Source organism: Telopea speciosissima, chromosome 2 (genome assembly GCF_018873765.1).
Source record: "Telopea speciosissima isolate NSW1024214 ecotype Mountain lineage chromosome 2, Tspe_v1, whole genome shotgun sequence".
Lineage (NCBI taxonomy): Eukaryota > Viridiplantae > Streptophyta > Magnoliopsida > Proteales > Proteaceae > Telopea > Telopea speciosissima.
Genome location: NC_057917.1, coordinates 74478368 through 74494878, shown reverse-complemented (window position 1 = coordinate 74494878; position 16511 = coordinate 74478368). Strand labels below are relative to the sequence as shown.

General features: G+C 37.9%; 1 protein-coding gene and 1 pseudogene across 1 annotated transcript; one reads left to right on the top strand and one right to left on the bottom strand.

The window, feature by feature from the left end:
* The first annotated feature begins 7042 nt into the window (after window positions 1-7042).
* On the top strand, window positions 7043-7622 carry LOC122649900 (annotated as a pseudogene).
* A 3506-nt stretch (window positions 7623-11128) lies between these two features.
* Window positions 11129-13073, bottom strand: LOC122649898 (glycosyl hydrolase 5 family protein-like). Its single transcript, XM_043843154.1, has 3 exons — window positions 12792-13073; window positions 12150-12673; window positions 11129-11600 (listed from the first exon to the last, which is right to left on the bottom strand). Exons 1-3 carry the CDS (start codon window positions 13004-13006, stop codon window positions 11158-11160), a joined length of 1182 nt encoding a protein of 393 aa, XP_043699089.1. The 5' UTR covers window positions 13007-13073; the 3' UTR covers window positions 11129-11157.
* Window positions 13074-16511: the final 3438 nt, after the last annotated feature.

The window sequence follows — 16511 nt, the reverse complement described above, 5'->3', positions numbered from 1 at the left end:
ACCCCAAAAGAGCCCACGTATCTCTTGCGCTGTTATGGTTGGCATTATTTTCAGCGTCTTTATTTTTGGGGTGGGGGTGGGGGTGGGGGTGGGGGGGTGGGGGGTGGGGGAAGTCTGCTACCATTTTGTGTCACTGAACCAGCACTTGATTCTTGTTGCAAAGAGGAAGCTTTTAGAAACTACCTCGATTCCGAATCCTCGAGGCTAGTTGACATGCCCACATATGGAAGGATACAAATTCTGATAACTGAAGCAAGAAAGAACTCTTAAATTCCCCAAGTCCAGTACATCTGTAGGGATGAATATATATATATTGCCAGAAGCATGTCAAAGTCATGAAGTTTCTCATTGTAAAGATTTGTTACTATTAATCCTGACATTTTTTTTGACAAGACAAATGACGAAACTGAATCACAAGATAGCATATAATTGATTGGAAAAAGAGAAACTCGTATTCTCTAAGTAAACATGCATTACAGTATCAATATTGTTTCTGTTGATACAGGTACATTAAACATGTTCAGCTAGCCAGGTGTTATTGACAAAAATCATACTCCTCTAAAGTATCATGGAATAATCCTCTGACTCCCCATATTTTTTTTGAAGTGCTCCCTACAATCCCTTGAATTTCAGCATCTGGACTGACAAATTGCATTTGGACATTAAAAAAGTGTAAATTTATTGGCAAGTCAGGCCCGTCTAATTGTTTACCAGGAAAAGAGTAAAAAAAAAAAGGGCCTGTCTAATTTATGCTTAATGGACTTTGAAATTTCCCCAATTGTCCCGAAAATACCCATTAATTACTTTATTTTACTATTGCAACCTGTATTACCATATCACCCATAAGTTCCTCCCTAATTTACCCTCAAATATCTCCTCCTCTTCCATTTGAGGCATCCCATCAAACCCTTTTATGTTATATTGCAATGCCCTTAGGAAAACACAACAAAATACCAAACACATTAAAAAAAGGGACTCTACATATAATCAACAGCATTATTCATGTTCAAAGGCAATTATCAAGGTAAACCCATTACCTCTCATTTTTCCCCTTAGACCTTTCATTTGATAATTTTCTTCCTCTCCTCTTTTTGAGTTTGACAGTTCAGTAGTTTTATTTTACTGATTCATTTGTCTTGTTAATCGGCTAATTTTCTCATTTTCCCCACTCTTTTGTTCTCTTAATTCTTTCTTGAGACATTTCCCTTGTTTCTTTAGTTTGATACATTCCAATAAAATTTTATGTTTCTTTCCTGATTAAGTGCATTCTGTAGTTTCTTAGGACCTGAACAGAGAAAATCATACATAGTTGCTAAGGTAAAGCTGCTCAGCAGAAGTGGCACCTTCTGAAAGATGTTTAAGTTTGATCTTGATCAGATCCTCTCTTTGGTATTGGAAGCCTCTTAGGGATTTTTAAGGCCCAGTAGATCACATAGTTCTAACAAGGCAGTCAAGATGATCACAGACTACTAAAACGGTAAATTTGTCTAAGGTGGATAAGCGATGAATCTTCATCTACATTTTCTTGTTATGTAAGTGTATATTTTCTCAAGGATTGAGATTCCCTTCAAGAAGAACAAATATATACTAAGGCTGAGAATCTAGTGTAGTCAAGACAAAATCAACTAAACAAAAAGCAAGAAGTAAACTAAGAACATCTAAAAACAATCAAACGAAAGATCTCAAAGGATGACCTATTGCAGGCATTGTTGGTAGAAGCCCAAACGCAAATAAGTCCTCAGCCTTCAGAGCTGTGCAATAGGTTGGTTCCTCATAACCTCAAAAAATCTTACTTCAATTCATACATGAGCCAACACTCAGCAGATCACAGCCAAGATTAGTTTCCACAACTCTCTCTTTTCCAAGCCTAGAAATGTTGTGAATAGCACCTCTTCAAGTTGGTTGATAAAGTGGATGAAGTAAACAAAGATGGCAGGGGACTTTTTTATGTTGTCTAGGAGATCAATAACTATACTCTCTTCATGAATGTATTCCTGGATTTTGAATTCATGGACTGAAAATTTAAGTGTTCATAAGATATTTTCATAAGCAGCCCAGTTATGCTCAAACCTGTTTTTTTATAGGTAAGGATAAAATTGCAGTCTCACTAACGTGCTGGCACTTTATAATATGTAGCTATACTCTCTGTTCTTGTTTGTTTATCCCACTAGTGATGGTTAAATCAGAATTGACAGTGGGTTTTATCTCTTGTTTCTTTTGTTTTGCTCTTTTGGTCTGTCATTTCGAGAACAATTTGAACAAATTCTAATATTTGTTTCTTTATACTATTCAAGCAAATCCAGGTTGGGCAAAATTTCGACTTCCTCAGTGGCCAAAATTTAGAAATGATCTTTGGTGATTCATATGCTCGTGGAGTGAACGTTGTCGGAGGTACCGAGGACATTGATCTGTATGAAGGCATTGAGGAGATTGGTGATCAGTGTAATCCAAATACTTCTGTTGATGTTGATTCTGATGATTCGGATGATCAGTCTTATCCACCCCCTGCTGTTCATAAACTTGATAGAACACCAAACTCACCGTGGAAGAGGCGCAGGAACTCAGATATCACAATGGCATGTGAATCCATTACCGAGTCATCTCGGGCTAGGATAGAGAAGTATAATAGTTCCTCTACCACATCTCCATCTCCTGGAGTCAACGGTGCAGGCTACACTATTCTGCAGTGTGGCATTGATGGATACCATGACTGATGTTGGGAAGGAATTGTATATGAAGGTAGTCAAGAGGATTATAGAAGACCCAAATTGGAGAGTGACTTTCATGTCTATGGCCACTGAGAAGAAAATGTGGCTGCTGGAAATGCTCGAGTGGTGCAATATTGTTTTATATTTACTGTTTGAGCTGGATAATTAGCTGGCCCCATTTAGTTGGGGTAAGGCTGAGATGATGTTGTTGTTTGAGGTGGATATTTTGTGTAAATGCAGTTTTTCAAATATTGTAACATCATTATGTACTTTGTGCAGGTATCTTGATTCCCAATCTCTGTTTCTGGTATTAGAAACTAAAAAACAATCAGTCATCTCTCTCGTTTCAGTGTTATTCTTTCTGCGTTTAATTAGATCTTGTCTGGAGATTCTAAGAATGAGGGTGTTTGATGTTCTTAATCTGTCTGGGTTCACTAGCCGGAGGCCTATGGCTAATTCGTAAGACAATCAATTACTTTGCTTTACTTATAAATGACAACTCGGTTCTGGTTCATAGCTTCATTGATTTATGAGATGCATTATGATGTGCTAAAAAAGAGAACAACACTCCAATCAGGTTAAGTTAAATTCTGAATTTTATTAACATTGTTATAGAATTTGTGCACAAGAAAGTTGATTCTGTTCCCTACACATGGGTTTCCCTTGTGTCTGCTTCTATGACTCTTTCTGAGATTTTTTTTACCCTTTTTTGGTTTATGGACTGAAAGGGATTTGCTTATGCAAGTTAGGTAATGGATTGATGTGTATGGATTGACATGCTATTCTTGGGAATTTACTTATGAGATGCTATTCTTGTAATGGACTGATGTATATGCTACCTCTGTGTTATTCAAATATGATATTGATTGATAATGTGAAAATGGGTACAGCAAATATTTGAACGAACATCGAAATTTTGAAAGGCAAATGAATAATTCCTGAATTACTCCATAGCGAGTGCTAAAAGCAAGCTCTCTCATTTTCAGATCATCAGAAGAACCCTGGAAAGGTTTGTTCTCAACTTTTGTTATCTGAGAGATCTGATTAATGATTAACATTAAATGCCCTATATTGGAACAAAATGATTTCTGTTTCATTGATGGATATCATGGATTAGTGCCTTATTTGTTGGGACTACCTTCCTTGCTTTGGTTACCTAATTGGAACTCGCCGGTGCTCTCTATTCATTGTCTCTGCTAGAGAAAATGCTGTAGCTGCTGTGGCTGTGGTTGAATCTCTCAAAAGTGAAACTTGCTGATATGCTTGAAGACTTCAAGATGGTAATGGTTGTGAGGAGCGACTTGGAGATTGAGAGTGAGAGTGAGGAAGAGCTTCTGGTTTTGCAGAAAAGAGCAAAATCACTCAAATTACCAACCCATGTAACAGTTGATGCTGCGAGGACACAGATTGCACTGAATTCCCGGATGGTGATGGCTATCCTGGAACCTGCAGATGTGGTTAATGATGTAACAGGTGGACTGAAGCTTTTGTTGCAGCTTGGAAAGCTTCCATGAATCATCATCATATTGAATTTGGAAAGCTTTTCTTCTTCAAGTGCATTTGTATGATGACCCCTCCTCCATTGGCCATCATACAAGATTTGAAGTCCAGAAGCCCAAAAATTTTGGATTTGATTTCTACCCATAGTTTTGTATAAATATGTATGTTAAACTGAACACAAACCGGCCCGAAACCGAAGCCAACCCCAATAACAAACCGATACAAGAAACTAATACGACCTGAAACCAAACTGAATCGAAACCAAACTTTCTTTATCGGTTTGGTTTCTGATTCACCATTCCCACACCGAAACCGACTCAACCTGAACCGATCGATTGCCACCCCTAGGTTAAATCAAAGTTGTGCCAAAATTGCTAAAGTTGAATTCTCAATCAATCATAAAGCTTATATCTAGGAGTGCAAGTTTAGACCTATCTACCCAAACCCGCCTTGAGCCTGAAAAGGGCTTGGGCTGTCACATGCATTTTGTTTTAAAATATATTAACATGAAGATAATAAGTGGAATAATATATTTTATTGTAGATTTTTTTTTATGTAAAATTGATAATTTTCTACCCGACCCAACCAACCCATGCAGCTTCCTTCCCCCATTCCCATAATCAAGGCCAATCAGAGTTAGCCTAGCCCAACCTTGACTCAGGGCCAGGGTCAGGCTTGGGCTCAGCTAAGGGAACTCAAGGTTAGACTGGGGTTTTGAAAAGCCCGACCCAACTCGACCTTGTTGCAGCCCTACTTATATTTTCACATGTGGATAGATAGATGACAACATGTACAACAAATCCACAAATTTGGGCCTTGATAGAGATGGGATCTTTATCCCCTCTAGTCCCTGTTCGGCCCAGTTCCCGAGTTCCTCTAACAAGGGGGGTTGGATTGACCACCCTACCCCTGCCCGAACACTCTGCCCGGGCGGAGTCCACCACCACCCTATTAGAGGAACTGGGGAACTGAGCCGGGTAGGGAACTGGAGGAGATAATTTTCCCATAGAGATGCCAATGTGAAGATACCTATGTGGCTAGGTTGTGCTTTACAAGCTAACAAGGACAACATTGCACTTTCTTGTAGCCATTTGTATACGTGGACATTATTATATGAGAATTGTATGAGATATTACCTAACGGCCTGATCACATAAAATGTGCAGTATATATTGGACCCCCATAATTCGTTTAACATGTAATTATTGTGAGATGCATTATATATATATATACAAAGTTTCATTTCAATTGATCTATCTTTTGTAAATTCTTTACTTCTAGCTAGCAAAACAAATATGGTTTTAGTAACCCATGAAAAAATTCCCAACCTTGTGGTTTAACTGAAGAGAATCAAATTCGTGATGTTATGGATTATACCTTTTAGACAAGCTAGGGAGATTCTAATATAAGATATTGGAAGAAACCAAAACTCTTTGGAATTATTCCAATGGGTTTGTCTTGAATTATACAAACCACAAGGATCAGATAATCAACTTGCCTGTGATGATTAATTGCAGCAAATTGATAAGATTGCAAATCCAGTGAAATCGATTACCAACTTGGAGAGTTAGGGTTTAACTATAGAACCATCAACATCGAAGCATGCTGACGCACACAACTCAGATTTATCTTTCTTGATATTCTCTCATTACGGGAAGTGGATTCTTTAACGAACATCTTTTTTATTCACAGGCAGACATCATAAATTCAATGCCCAGATACATAGGATGGTTTAGTGAACCTTCATCATGTGGTGAAGGAAAACTTTCTCTTATTTTTATTATATTTCATTAAGAAACCGACAAGTATGTTCCTTTGAGCACCACAAGTCCTCAAACATTACTTCTTGCAAACAACAATTAACAAGCATTAATTGCCAACAAGACAACCAATCAGGACCCTGAACTTAATATCATTGAAAAGATTTTATTAATGGTTACTCATTGACTACTCTTACAATCATATCTTCTATTCCCAATAGCCTCAAATTGAGGTTTGATTTCTATGAGGTAAAAAATCATTTGGGGTTCTTGAGCTACTAAGTAAGTTGAACCAGTGGCTTGAAGGGTCACATGTATCTTCAGTCAAGCACTTGCATGTACTAGTGACAATGGTCTTGCTTGAGTCTATATCCAAGCATACAGTGACATTAGTTGACAAATGCATTTCAGAATCTGATATTTTTTCCCAGTTGGAAGTTATGTCATTACAGTTTCTCCCAAGCTTGACTATTTTACCTATTCCATCAGCTTGTAAGCATAATGATGTTCCACTTAGCAGCAAAGTCTTTTCTTTTGTGTACTCCCGGGCTTGGCTTTTGTCACAGAGGCCTAGCTTCAATGGTTGTGATTCTGATTGTTCTAAGACACAAAGGCCTATTGATGGATGGAAGATTACCAAATAATACTTGGCTCCTGATCCTGGACCTGCATTATTGGACAAGTGTTTCAATACCTAGTTTTTTTTGTTTGGATGAATGAAAAATATATTAAAGAAGCACGGAAAATCTTTCCCCCCCAAAAAAACATAAAAAGAGAAAGAACAAGGAAAAATACAAGGAAATGGTTCCACAACAAAACAACAGACTAACCTACAGCCTTGTTAGTCATATTTGGCACTACTAGCCAAATGGCAGGCTTGGATGAATGTCGATGGGTCCATATGATAATGGGCTCCAAGCCCATTTCCTAGCCCCAAGTTTGATTTAGACTGGGTTGGGATAGGGTTGAACTATGTACCCTAACCCACCTGTTTTGAGGTTTTCCTTCACCCACGATGAAGTCATTTACAATAAGAATCTACGGTTATCATTACTCCCTCCCTATACGTTGATTAACATTATATGCCTAATATTGGAACAAAAGGAGTTCCGTTTCATTGATGGATCTATCATGGATTAGTGCCTTATTTGTTGGGGCAACCTGCCTTGCTTAGCTTTGGTTACCTAATTGGAACTCGCCAATGCTCTCCATTTATGTCTCTACTAGAGAAAATGCTGTAGCTGCTGTGGCTGTGGCTGAATCTCTCAAAATTGAAACTTGCTGATATTCTTGAAGACTTCAAGATGGTAATGGTTGTGAGGAGCGACTTGAAGATGGGTAGAAGGAAAGATTGCCGCCCAATGCAGTCATGCAAGTTTGGGTCTCTACAAGTCCTTCACAAAGCGCCAAAAGCTCTGAACAGAAGGGAGATGTGTGGGCAAGTTAAGGTGATTTTGAAGATTGAGAGTGAGGAAGAGCTGCTGGTTTTGCAGAAAAGAGCAAAATCACTCAAATTACCAACCCATGTAACAGTTGATGCTGGGAGGACACAGATTGCACCGAATTCCCGGATGGTGATGGCTATCCAGGGATCTGCAGATGTGGTTAATGATGTAACAGGTGGACTGAAGCTTTTGTAGCTGTAACCTCTATTCATTATTTTTTTGTTATCTGCAAGTTTTTGAATCTTGACTATTCAATAGGATGCAAAACCCTATCCAGATTGGAATGCTCCAAGAGGATCCAAGTTCATGGAAGGTACTCGTTTTTGTGAGAAGGAAATTGTTGCTGTTCTTCACTTTTGGATTTAATGGGAGTATTATGTGCTCTTTTAGATTCGAGAGTGCCAAAAAAGGGAAGGTTTTTTATTTGGATTCATTAGCCATGTTGCAGCTTGGAAAGCTTCTATTTGTTTCTTGGGTAAATGCTTGGAAAGCTTCTATGAATCATCATCATATTGAATTTGGTGGGTTCAAGTGCATTTGTATGATGACCCCCCTCCATTGGCCATCATACAAGATTTGCGAATTCCAGAAGCCTCAATTTTGGATTTGATCTTAACAATTTGTTTCTACACATAGTTTTGTATAAATATGTATGTTAAACCGAACACAAACTGGCCCGAAACTGAAACCATCCCCAATAACAAATTGATACTAGATAGAAACTGATAGAACCCGAAACCAAATCGAATCGAAACCGAACTTTCCTTATTAGTTTTGTTTTGGATTCACCATTCCCACACTGAAACCGATTCAACCCGAACCGACCGATTGACACCCATAGATTAAACCAAAGTTGTGACAAAGTTGCTAAAGTTGAATTCTCAATCAATTCATAAAGCTTATATCTAGGGGTGCAAATTTAGTTCTATCGGCCTGAAGCCGCCCTGAGCCCAAACAAGGCTTGGATTGAGATACCCTGACCTTGAGGACAAGTTTGGGCTGGCAATTTTTTGCCCTTAATCAGGGTTGGGTCAGGCCAGGGTTAAGACCTCGGGTTGAGCCCAGCCCGACCCTGTTTTAATTTACATATCACACGCATTTTGTTTTAAAATATATTAATATGAAGATAATAAGTGGTATAATACTATAATATGTTTTATGGCCAAAGATTTCATATATAGCCGAGCCGTGCAAGCATGCACGGTCGTGTCCCCTCTCACAAGGAGTTAGAAAAGTTATAAAACCCTACTCCTATTTTAATGCCTTGAAACTCTCACTCTCTCACATGCACGGCTTACATAGCCGTGTATGAAAACTGTTCCCATATTTTATTGTAGATTTTTTTTTTTATATAAAATTGATTATTTTCTCCCTGACCTAGCCCAACCCATGCATCTCCCTTTCCCCTTTCTCATAATCAGGGCCAATCAAGGTCATTCCCATAAAATTAATTAATTTATTGTAAATTTTTTCAGGTCTTGAGTCACAGGGTCAGGCCAGACCTGAACTCAGCTAAGGGGACTCAAGGTTGGACTGGGGTTTTGAAAAGCCTAACCCAACTCGACTTTGTTGCAGCCTACTTATATTCTCATGTGGATGGATAGATGACCTCGTATACAACAAATCCACAAATTTGGGCTTGATAGAGATGCCAATGTGAAGATACCTAGGTTGTGTTTTACAAGCTAACAAGGACAACGTTGCACTTTCCTGTAGCCATTTGGACATCCATATAATGTGCATTATATATTGAAGAGAGAGGTTCTTAAGTTTTTTCAATATCCAACCTTGACCTTGTGGTTTAACTGAAGAGAGTCAAATTCATGATGTTATGGATCATGCCTTTTAGACAAATTAGGGGAGATTGTAATATAAGATATTGGAAGAAACCAACAACCCTTTGGAATTATATTACATGGTGAGCCATTATGAACATCAAACACCAAACCTTTACCAACTCCTAACCCAAATAGCCAAATGGGAACTGATCTTCAACTACCCCACCATCACCATCCGGCTGGGCAGCTATTAGTATCTCTAACAACCAATTCTCCTCGGCTACTTTGAACTTTGGCACTGCAAGAAAACGAAAAAAGATACAACAAAGAAAATTAGAAGCCTTCAACACTGGCCATGGGAGCTCTTTGCTGTTCTTTTTGACTTGCACTCCTCTCTCAAAACTTTGGACTTTTTTGTATTAAAAAATTGGACAGTTAAATTAGGAGTAGAAATCTGAAGAACTGTATTACAGATGATATAATTTGATTTTTGAGTAGTTTAATGAATTTCTCCTTTCACAAAAAAAAAAAAAAAAAAAAAAAACACATTGTCGTCAAGAGTTCCTTTCTTGCTCCAATGTGTTTTGTGTAACTTCTTCTCATTAGTGCGAATCTTTTGACTACTTTCTTCTTCTCTCTCATTTAATTGACAATGTTGTTGGTAGCAGAAAATGCATGAATATTGAGGTTCATATGGTTACTCCACTGGGTTTACAGGTATAGTAATTAGAATAGTTATATGTGTTTATTTTTTTTGTCACCTACTTTTCTTTTTACTATTCTTGTAGTCTCATACTTGTCTTGAATTATACAAATCACAAGGATCAGATAATCAATTTGCATGTGATGATTAATTGTAGCAAATTGATAGGATTGCAAATACAGTGAAATCGATTAACTTCTTGAAGAGTTAGGGTTTAACTATAGAACCATCAGCATCAAAGCACATAGACACACACAACTCATTATGATCATATATGGACAAACTGCCAAAACCATCTCAGACTCTCCAAATTAGACTCTGGCCTCGCCTTATTTAAAAGGCCTCTGCCGAGTTGAAGCAACTTTGATCGTTGCACCAAGGACTATTTTCTATATATTCTATAAATATATATTATATAATACAGGGTCGGGCTGGCCCTGCCAGGGCAAACACCTCAACCCAGGCCCAGCCTGGCCGTGCCATGGCTAGGAAAACCCTAAACCTAGCACGGCCTGGCCCTGTCTGGGGTCAGGGCGGGTTCGGGCTAGCCAGGTTTTTTTGACACTGTAGATTTACTTTTGTACATATTTTATTAAAATACAAGGTAGTTGTTTTGATTTTATTGAACCAACGAGAGGAATAGGTAGAGATATCGTAGTCCTTATCTGTTCATTATTGCTATGGAGGTTTATCTAGATTAATGAATGTTTATAGGTAAATGAATCTCTTTCCATGGTCCTAAATTAAATAGGTCCACCTATGAAATTTCATAGATATTATTTTTTTATGGGAAAAAGAATACTACTTAGTCATGTGGCCAGTGTAACTCCTACGTCTAGATATAATACCACACTGTAAACTACTGCCCTGCCCCATGGAAAGTCGAAAATCTCGTCCAAGTCAATGCTTGTAAGCATGCGCTCCCATTATCCCAAACAGCATTCTCTCGCCCTTTTTATATATTCTTTAGAGCTCACAAGGATGATATTATCATTCCTAAATCGATTCTAACTTTATTTGAAGATTTGTCCTGACAACAAGTTAATGTTGCAAAGAATGAGGTCATGTTTAGTAAGTTAGTCAGAATTTAGATCCTTTGAGCACCACAAGTCCTCAAACATTACTTCTTGCAAACAACAATTAACAAACATTATTTGCCAACAACACAACAAATCAAGAGCTTGAACTTAATATAATTGAAAAGATTTTATTAATGGTTACTCATTGACTACTCTTACAATCATATCTTCTATTCCCAATAGCCTCAAATTAAGGTTTGATTTCTATGAGGTAAGAAATCATTTAGGGTTCTTGAGCTACTAACTAATTTGAACCATTGGCTTGAAGGATCACATGTATCTTCAGTCAAGCACTTGCATGTATTAGTGACAATGGTCTTGCTTGAGTCTATATCCAAGCATAAAGTGACATTAGTTGATAAATGCATTCCAGAATCTGATATTTTATCCCATTTGGAAGTTATGTCATTACAGTTTCTCCCAAGCTTGGCTAGTTTACCTATTCCATCAGCTTGTAAGCATAATGATGTTCCACTTAGCAGCAAAGTCTTTTCTTTTGTGTACTCCCAAGCTTGGCTTTTGTCACAGAGGCCTAGCTTCAATGGTTGTGACTCTGATTGTTCTAAGACACAAAGGCCTGTTGATGGATGGAAGATTACCAAATAATACTTGGCTCCTGATCCTGGACCTGCATTATTGGACAACCATAGGTGGTTTATATATATTCTGTTTTTTTTTTTTTTGATGAATGAAAAATATATTAACGAAACACGGAGAATCTTTCCCCCTAAAAAAACATGAAAGGGGAAAGAATAAAAAAGAATATAAAGAGATAGCTCCACAACAAAACAACAGACTAACCTACAGCCTAGTTAGTCATGTTTGGCACTAGTTGCCAAATGGCAAGCTTGGATGAATGTCGATGGGTCCATTTGATAATGGGCTCCAAACCCATTTCCCAACCCCAAGGTTGATTTAGACTGGGTTGGGTTAGTGTTGGAATATATAACCTAAGAATGGACTAGGGTTGAACTATGTACCCTAACCCACCTGGCTCGATGTTTTCCTTCACCCAAGATGAAGTCATTTAAAATTTGAATCTATGGTTATCATTACTCCCTCCCTATATGTAGAATGTCCGAATTTCTTTTTCCTGTAAGTTGACACCCATCCAAGAACAATGATGACCATCGGTAAAGGAATTCCTCCTTCATCATGATTTCAAGCATGAACATACCTTGGAAGAAATTTTGAAGGCCTGATGTGATCTTATCCTTGAAGCTCAAATTCCGAGGTTGATCCCAGTTTTCATCCAACATGCTATAAATCTCACCATGATTCACCACCCCTTCTCTCAGGTAATAACTACCTCCAAGGGTCCAGATAGCCCAATCCCAATCTAAATCAGCTGCAACACTTAAAAAGCAACTAAAGTATTTATTGTCAGCAACATTAACACCTGTTTGGGCCACTCCAAACTCACTTATAAACAATGGAAACCCTTGTTCTAATAGAAACCCTCCTCCTCTTGTCATTTTATCCCTAGTTGTGATTGCACAAGCTTTGTTTGAATTGTAATTCCAAGCAGAACCATCAGAGAATGAGTACCAGTGAAGCTCAAATACTAACTTCCCTTTGAAATTTAGGACAGGCTTCTTGTTACTAAGGAAAGCTAAGTCATTGTCAAAATTTAACCCTGAAAGTATGATGAGAACATTCGGATTTGCTGCATTCACTGCATTAGCTCCTTTCTGCATGTAACTGATAATGGCAACAATAATGAAAAAAGATACATTAACGGCTAGCTTTTAAGGATGAGTTCTATTTAAATCGTAAAAAAGAAAAAAGAAAAAAAGAAATAGTAATAGGAGGTACATACTTGAACCAATCATCGACATTTTGTCTGTTCCCTCGAAGCTCATTCCTTAGGCTCATGCCGACTACAGTTGGTATCTTATTGAACAAAGTAGCCATTCGCGTCAACCCTTTAATCCACATGTCCGGGTCGAAGAATTGGTCATTGAAGAAGCCATTGCCATCTTCTCTACTGCAACACCAGCCGGGCTTGGTTATGTGGTTGTCTAGTATGACCATCAACTTGTACTCCCCAAGCCGGTACACCACTCTCTGAGAAGGTTATTGGATTCCAAATTAGTTAGATGATCAAGCAAAAATATGTTATGTGCTTAATGGGGTCCACTCTAGTGTATGGGCGTTAGATTGGGCTAGTCTTGTATGAGATAAGTTAAATGGCTTGATTTAACCAGCTTCAGAACTTTTGGCGTATCAGTCAAGTACCTAATATATAAAGTACCAGTACTGGAGATAGAGAGAAAGAAAAGAAAGATAGATTTATTATTACATGGAAAGCTGCAAAGATGCTGAAAGGAAGCAAGTTAGGATTTTTCTTTGTAATCCCAGCTAGGGCATCATGAAGGTTAAGAGTCTGGAACATGTGTTGGACAGTAATTCTGTTATAGGACTCATTGGCAACCATGTCCAGAGCCCATGTAAGTCGAACACAGTTGAACCCGAGTGATACGATCCGTTTCGCGATACCGTCCAATGGCTGCTTGTTCAGGCCCTCCGGCAATAAGGTTTCGAGGTGTGATGGCCAATTCACACATTTCAATTTTACTCTGATATTGTCTTCACCAACTATCCAACGTGAATTGGTGTGTAGCCAATTAGCCATTACAGGTTGAATTTGAAAAATAACATTTGGAGAGACAATAAGAAGAAAAGAAAAAATTAGCAACACAGAGATCAGCTTCATGATCAGAGCTCAAGGGATGTGTGCTAATAGCTCCACACCACATACTTTATACTTGTACGGGAGGAGACCACCAGGTAGAGGCGTTGGGCTCCTCTGTAGTCATAGGGAGTGTAACGCACCATCGGACGGCTTGCAGTGCTTGGGCACGTAGCCCAACACAATGATGAAACCCTTTAAAAAGGAAACATACCATTAATGTTTATTAAATAGTTCCATTTCGGTTTTCAAAGAGTGAAAACGTCAAACATCGGTTTTGAATAGGGTTGTAAATGGATAACTGAAAATTTGAATTCGATCCACATTAGTATTTGTTTTTAGAGATCTCGGGGAAAAAAAAATCGAATACTCTGCTAAGAATCCGTCCTGAAAAGAATCCGAAGACTTAATAATAAACGTAAAACAGGGTTTTTGAAGATTCAACCGTTTCTAGAATAATAGTAAAAGAGAATCATGATCTAAGAGACATGGATTGAGAGTGAATTGTATCCGTTAGGGGGGAGGAAGGTCCAAGTTACACAAGGTTGAGGCGTAAACGGATGGTCGAAAATCCAACTTTGATCCGCATCTGTATCCATTTAGAGATATCTGTATTTGACCAGGGAATATCCGGATCTGAGCACATCTGATCCGTATCTGAGCCGATTTTTGAACCAATTAAAACCTATTAGAATTGGTATGCTGTTGAACTGATTATACAAGCTAAATCAATTTAGTAAAAAAGGTGTTAATCCTGACATTCTATATACACTATCTAGTATTTTGTAGTGGATTTAAACTATATAAATTATTGGAAAAAAATGGTTCTTGACCGAGAGCGTAGCCTCCACTAGCACCCCCTTGTGTTTTTCTCTTTCCTCCCCCTTTGAATTGACCTCTTTGTCCCCTATAGATTGAACCGATAAGGAGTGTTGATTGGGTCTTGTCTATCGATGCGCAACGTTTTTTGATGAAAGTGTAACCACACAAACCACACACCAATCCCAAAAGGTTAACCGACTTTTAGGACCATGAAATGACGGATATACACAACACACACCACACTCACACACCCGATGTGAGACTACCCACACACCCGTTCTTTTTTTTTTTTTTTTTTTTTTAAGATGAAAGTGTAATCACACAAACCACAAATTATTTTTATTTCTTAAGTCGTAATTTGGGTCTAGGTCTAGATGCCATGGTTCAATCCCATCAATATCAGAATTTTTTTTTAATGATGGGGTTTAAAAAATAAGTCTATTCCTAATTGGTTTTGATTTGGGATACTGAACCATTTAATAAATGGTTAGGTTTTGATTTCTACTTTTTATATTTTGAATCGAACCAAAACCAAACCAATTAACACCCTCTTTATATACATTTTAGCCCTAATTAACACGTTAATATTTTTTTTTTGGGATCAAAAGGTTGGCTGTGGAATGAGGAATCTTCACCAGTGTGGGTTCTCCTATTTTATTTTATTTTATATGTAAAAAGGGTATAAAGGAATCTGTACAAGGCAGTGCAATAATCTTTTTTCCAAATAAAAATTAGGGAGAATGTTTTCTGTGCCGTAACGCACACATGGGCCTGCCACTCAGGAGGGTAGGGTAGTCATTATGTCTACCCCCATATGCCTGGGTACAACCTACGTTGCGACACAGAGAAAACCCTTTTTTTTTTTCTTAAACATACCGATGATGCCGACAATAGTTCGAATGAATTCCGTGTCAACCATCTTAATTAACTTCAAAGGAAGAGAGACAAAGACACAGAGAATGGGATCTAACCTTCCAAGCTCTCTGGGTTGGCAAGGAAAGGTTGTCCCTTATTCTTCTTCTAAATTTGTCTCTCAAAGGGTTAATAACATTTATTTTCTTATTTGACTCTGTAAGCCGGCCCCGGACATATATATATATTACCATGGTTCCCCCTATAGTCAAGTACCATTTGTTAGCTCTGTAATATGATGTAATTACTAAGGTAATTACTAATTACACCATATTAATTACAGCTTACACAATTATCGTCTAACTTGAAGATTGGTGCCTCCAACCCAAATGCCATCAGATTGAGACTAATTGGTTCAGCATCGATAGCTAATCTTAATCCTCTTCACTCTAATATGGGTAAGAGTTGTTTAAACCTTTATGTAAGAATTTTTTATTTATTTTAATTCCTAATTAGTTGTCCCATTAGATCGTTTCCATTAATGGACTCAAGAGATTTGATTTCTTGCTTTATCATCATACCATACTTGGATTAATTGAGATATATCCATTCTATTTCAGTAAGGTTGTAATTTAGAGAAATCTTATTGATTGGATTTAATTTTGAAAAGATCATATTGATTGGATTGTAATATGGGAGAGATCTTATTGATCGATTCACCTACCTTAATGGGAGGTTGGCGTTATATCATTAAAAGGGAGAATAGGTCCCCCCCTTGTACACATGTACTATTCTCACCCATTTAAGAAGTGCATTGAGAATAAATATTGAGGGAAGAAACTCTAGTCCTCCATTACCGATTCTTGTCATTCGTTGGTGTTCGTCGTCTTGCAAACGTGCGTGAAGATGGCTGGATCAAGCTTTGTTGGAAGATTAATGTCGGCAATGAACGGTATGTTGTCGATTTCCTCTTTTATTAAGATAATTCATTTATGTATTGGCTAGATCATGTATGTAGGATTATTATTGTCAAAGTTCCTACACTTTATGCTTATAAGCCAAAGATCATCCCCTAAACTAGCTGATGTGAGATTGGAGAGGGAGGAGTTTGAGATATAAGGTAGAGGAAAGAGAGTTAGTGGGTGTTCTTTAACGAGAGAGAAAACAACAAAG

Coding starts and splice junctions, on each gene's coding strand:
- LOC122649898 (XM_043843154.1), bottom strand. CDS start 13,006: ATGGTCATACTAGACAACCACATAACCAAGCCCGGCTGGTGTTGCAGT. Junction 12,674..12,791: donor AATGTCGATGATTGGTTCAA/GTATGTACCTCC, acceptor TGCCATTATCAG/TTACATGCAGAAAGGAGCTA. Junction 11,601..12,149: donor CCTTCAAAATTTCTTCCAAG/GTATGTTCATGC, acceptor CCAATAATGCAG/GTCCAGGATCAGGAGCCAAG.